We start from the raw sequence: 3,899 nt of genomic DNA on the forward strand, positions 1-3,899 counted from the left end.
TTTCAGAAGAGTAGTAGAAATCATGTTGATTTTATTTAATCTAAAAATATTTTTTCTATGTCTAAAGATAAACTTGTAAATTCTACTCCCTCTACAGTCAGTCAGGAACAATACATCTCTCAGTGGTGTGCTTTAAATGTGCTTTACATTCTGGATATATATGCCTGATTCTCGGTTTTGTTATCAAGGGAATCTACATAGCTAGGTTAGTGTTAAAATGCCCACATTTGGATTAGATAAATGCCATCCATAGAAGTTAATGAAAGAACAACTTGATTTTTCGAAACTTCTTCAAGGCAGCATGATCAGATCTGTGTTAATCTCTGGTGAGCACTGTATTTCAAAATCAGTGGGGTTCCTCTCTCAGTCACTCAAGGACAAGCAGACAAAAAAATTATAAGCGATCATTGAAAAATTCTGCTATTTACTAGAAAGTCTCCTTAATAAATAGAGTAAATGGAAAAATTTTGAATTGAAGAGATACATTTCTTTTGAATTTACTATCAGACATTTGCAGCCAGTTTTGACTTGCTCCCACCCAAGGGTTGAAGGTTTTTTAGGCACATGAAGCCCAACCGAAACCCACAGAATTACTTCAAAGAAAAGCAGCATTTGCAATTTTTCTCATGCAAATAAAAGACAACAGAGATAACAAACCACGTGTCTGTTTGCTGAGTGTTCTTTTGCAACCATTGCTTATCTGAGAATAAGCAGGTGAGGATGATAAAGTCCTAGAATTCCTGACAGTAGGTGGGATGAAGGCAGCTGGACAGTTTCACTTTTTTTGGAGTGTAACTTAGACACCAATTTTATCACTGGAGGCATGGCTTTTGTGTTCCCTTTGGAGTCTACTGGATCATGGAGGTTTAATAGGAGACCTTAGAAATTTATATTGATGACCATATCTTCACAAGACAAACCAGCGCTAAAAGTACATCTAATGGCCTGAAGACAGGCTAGTCTGGCTACTTCCAACACTCTTATGACCTGAAGGCTGCAGGCAGTTGTCCCAAGGCCAAAAGACAAAGCTGACAATGGCAGCAACGGCAGCATGTCACTGCTGCTCTTTTGTCAGTGCCTGGAGTCCTCCTCAGAATACTTCACACACAGCCTGTGCATGTGTTGAGGTGAGATCTCTGCCACTGCTGTCCCTTCTTTACCCAAAGGAATTGGGCTGGGAAAGGGAAGCTGACAGCTAGTAAGAAACACAGACACAGAAAGTTTTATAGTGCAACTGTACAATCAGTATTGTAGCACCTCAACCATTTAGAAGTGTGTGCATATGTCATGGACAGCATGGATTTGGATTTTCTGATTAGATTGGTTCCTCTTAAACATCTGGTGGTGCTCTCTATATCCCACAGAGAGGACAGAGCATTGCTCACAGCTGCTAGTCTGTCAACTCTTGGTCAGGGTCATGGCTGGGAAAGGGAAGGGAGAAAAAGGCTTGTGCGTCTGAGTCAGCCTTTTTGTCCAGCCCTCACCTTTACCAATAAAAGCCCTGCAGCCACAATCATCTGGGTCACAAGCCCTCACAATGTGGCCCCACTTTGGCATACACGCTCTTCTTGTAGTGACTGTCACCCTGAGTCCTGCGCCTGCTGCGGCACAGGGTGAAAACGATGTCACTGGAGAAGATCTCTATCCCCCTCTGTGGGACCTGGCCCCGGGAAACCTTCTGGATTTCCCAGTAAAGGACAACAAAATTGTCATCAGTGCTTGGAACTATCAAGATCGACTGGGAGTTTATAAGAGCTTGCTAAGTGCTTCAGCCAAGTATTTTGATGCCTTTGGACCCCACAACAGTGGCAATATTCTCTGGGGATTACCATTGCAGCATGGGTGGCAATTTCGTACAGGTATGAATTATTTCCTTAAGATACTGGCTCAGCAAATTGTTTACCAGACCTGCTTAGAGGCTTCCTTTCCAAAGTTTCTGCCTCACAAGCACAGTATGGCCTCAGACAATGTAAACTTTGACAGAGCTAACAATTTGAAAAAGAAATGCTGAGTGAAGACCCTTACCTTGCTGAGAAATAGCTATTAAAATTTTTTATAGGAAGAGGTCAGAACACAGATTTGTGGTATAGATGGGCAATATTTCAGCTAACTAAAAAACTTTGGAAAGGCATTCCCAGTTTCTTCAGTTTATGTAGACAGATTTCAGGGCATGCATTCTACAATTATGTTCTAAAATTGTTAACTAATGGGCTTTTATTTTTGTTAATGTTACAAGCTTCTAGAGGTGGTTTGATTTTCAGTTCTAAGACATCTTTGAAAGTCCACATCTCCCTCTGAGAATTTATTTCCATTTATTCTTCATGATCAGTTTAGAAGTAGCCTCCTTATTTTCTAAATGTTGTTTACAAAAATTGAAGTTTTTATGTTTTTTGGGGTTTTTTTTGTTTGCTTGTTCGTGGGGATTTTTTTTTTTTGTTATTTTGTTTTGTTTTGTTTTAAATTATGTCCAAATTCTAAGGGTTTATCCCCTAAAAGCTGGTTGTTTTCTAGGGCAGTCATTCTTGGTTTTCTTGTTGTCCCTTTCTTGTCTTGTGCCAGGGGAGCAGACACAGAAACACATGTGAAAGGTTCCTTAAGGCTAAGGCTGCAATATCTTATCAGGGGTAAACAAATGCATCAGACTGCCTGTTGTTTTCTTTATCGGATGCAACCCGTAGTTACATGTGGTGGTGGTGGTTTGGGTGACACTGAAGGTTTGAGAGAAGACAGAAGTCCTGCACCTGGTGGTGAAGGAAGGCTGCCAGCATTTAGTCACACCTAATGAAAAATGTACTCCCAAGTCAAAATGAGGAAAACAAGATAGTAAGCAACCTATAAGCAGGAAACTAGCTGGCAAACAGCTAGCAACAAAAAGAATTTGGTTGGAGTTTAGGCAAGCTTTTTCCTGTTTCCCTTCTTTGTGCATACAAAAAGAAAAGCAGACGAAATGGGGGACTGGTACAGCAGGAGAATTGACCAAATGTGTGGCAGAGGCAAAGATGCAGCAGCTACAGTTGAGTGGTGACCTGCTGGAAAGGAGGAGTTGTGGAGTATGGCCTCATCCACAAAGTGAGAGTGTGCCTTGTTGCAGTGACAACTTCCAAGTAGAGACAAGAGACATAGTTTGTGAGGGGAACATTTGCTCCTGGTTGCATAAACAGGTAAAGATGTCCTGTCACCTGCTAAAGAGTCTTAGGACTGACACTTAGACAAAATTTTTAATTTACATGACCAGAAGGTTAAAAAATACTAAAAGGAGAAATATCACATAGTTGGAAGTAGTTTTGCAGTAAAAAAAAGTGAGCATTTGAAGGATAAATAGAAGGGACAAAGAATAACATAATTCTGGTGCATACAATAGTGAGGCTAGCAAGGGTTAAAGCGAATCCAGATAGGCAGTGGGATAGATTAGTGAGGAATGACTGAAGCATTTGTGTATCAACATAATAAGCTTGGGCAAACAAAAGCAGGATTTGAGTTCATGGTGCAAGACAACAGAACTTTGAAAATATTACAAAATTTTTGAATTAGCAGTTCTGTCTGGTCCTGAAAGTTATGTTACGGAGAGAATATTTTAATGGATATGGTTCTGTATAAAACATGAAGAACAAGTGAAGCTGTTACTTAATAAGAGTGGTACCACCAAAGTGTGATAATCCACTTAGGGACATAAAATGAAATCAGTATTTTGCCTAAATTTACAGCAGAGGAAAAGGATCTTGAGACAGCATGGCTATGAGGAATGAGATTGTGGAAGCAGAAATTGTCACTTAGAAGGTAAAGCTAAACTGAGAGTCCTACCTACAGAAACTGAGGAAACAGAGTAGACTCTATCTTCACTTCACATACAGAAGTACAAATCCAGGATCAAAAACTGTAAGATTCACATGGTGTTGTCT

The 3,899-nt window shown here is 40.1% G+C and overlaps 1 protein-coding gene across 1 annotated transcript in view; it reads left to right on the forward strand.

Annotated features, from left to right (window-relative positions):
- Positions 1 to 1,537: 1,537 nt before the first annotated feature.
- The window catches only part of CUNH6orf58 (chromosome unknown C6orf58 homolog), an 11,836-nt gene continuing 9,474 nt past the window's right edge, over positions 1,538 to 3,899 (forward strand). Inside the window, exon 1 of the mRNA XM_005418471.1 lies at positions 1,538 to 1,859. Coding sequence (XP_005418528.1) covers positions 1,538 to 1,859 — 322 coding nt within the window. The remainder of the gene's footprint in view (positions 1,860 to 3,899) is intronic.

The sequence above is a fragment of the Geospiza fortis genome, unplaced genomic scaffold, assembly GCF_000277835.1.
Source record: "Geospiza fortis unplaced genomic scaffold, GeoFor_1.0 scaffold98, whole genome shotgun sequence".
Taxonomy (NCBI): Eukaryota; Metazoa; Chordata; class Aves; order Passeriformes; family Thraupidae; genus Geospiza; species Geospiza fortis.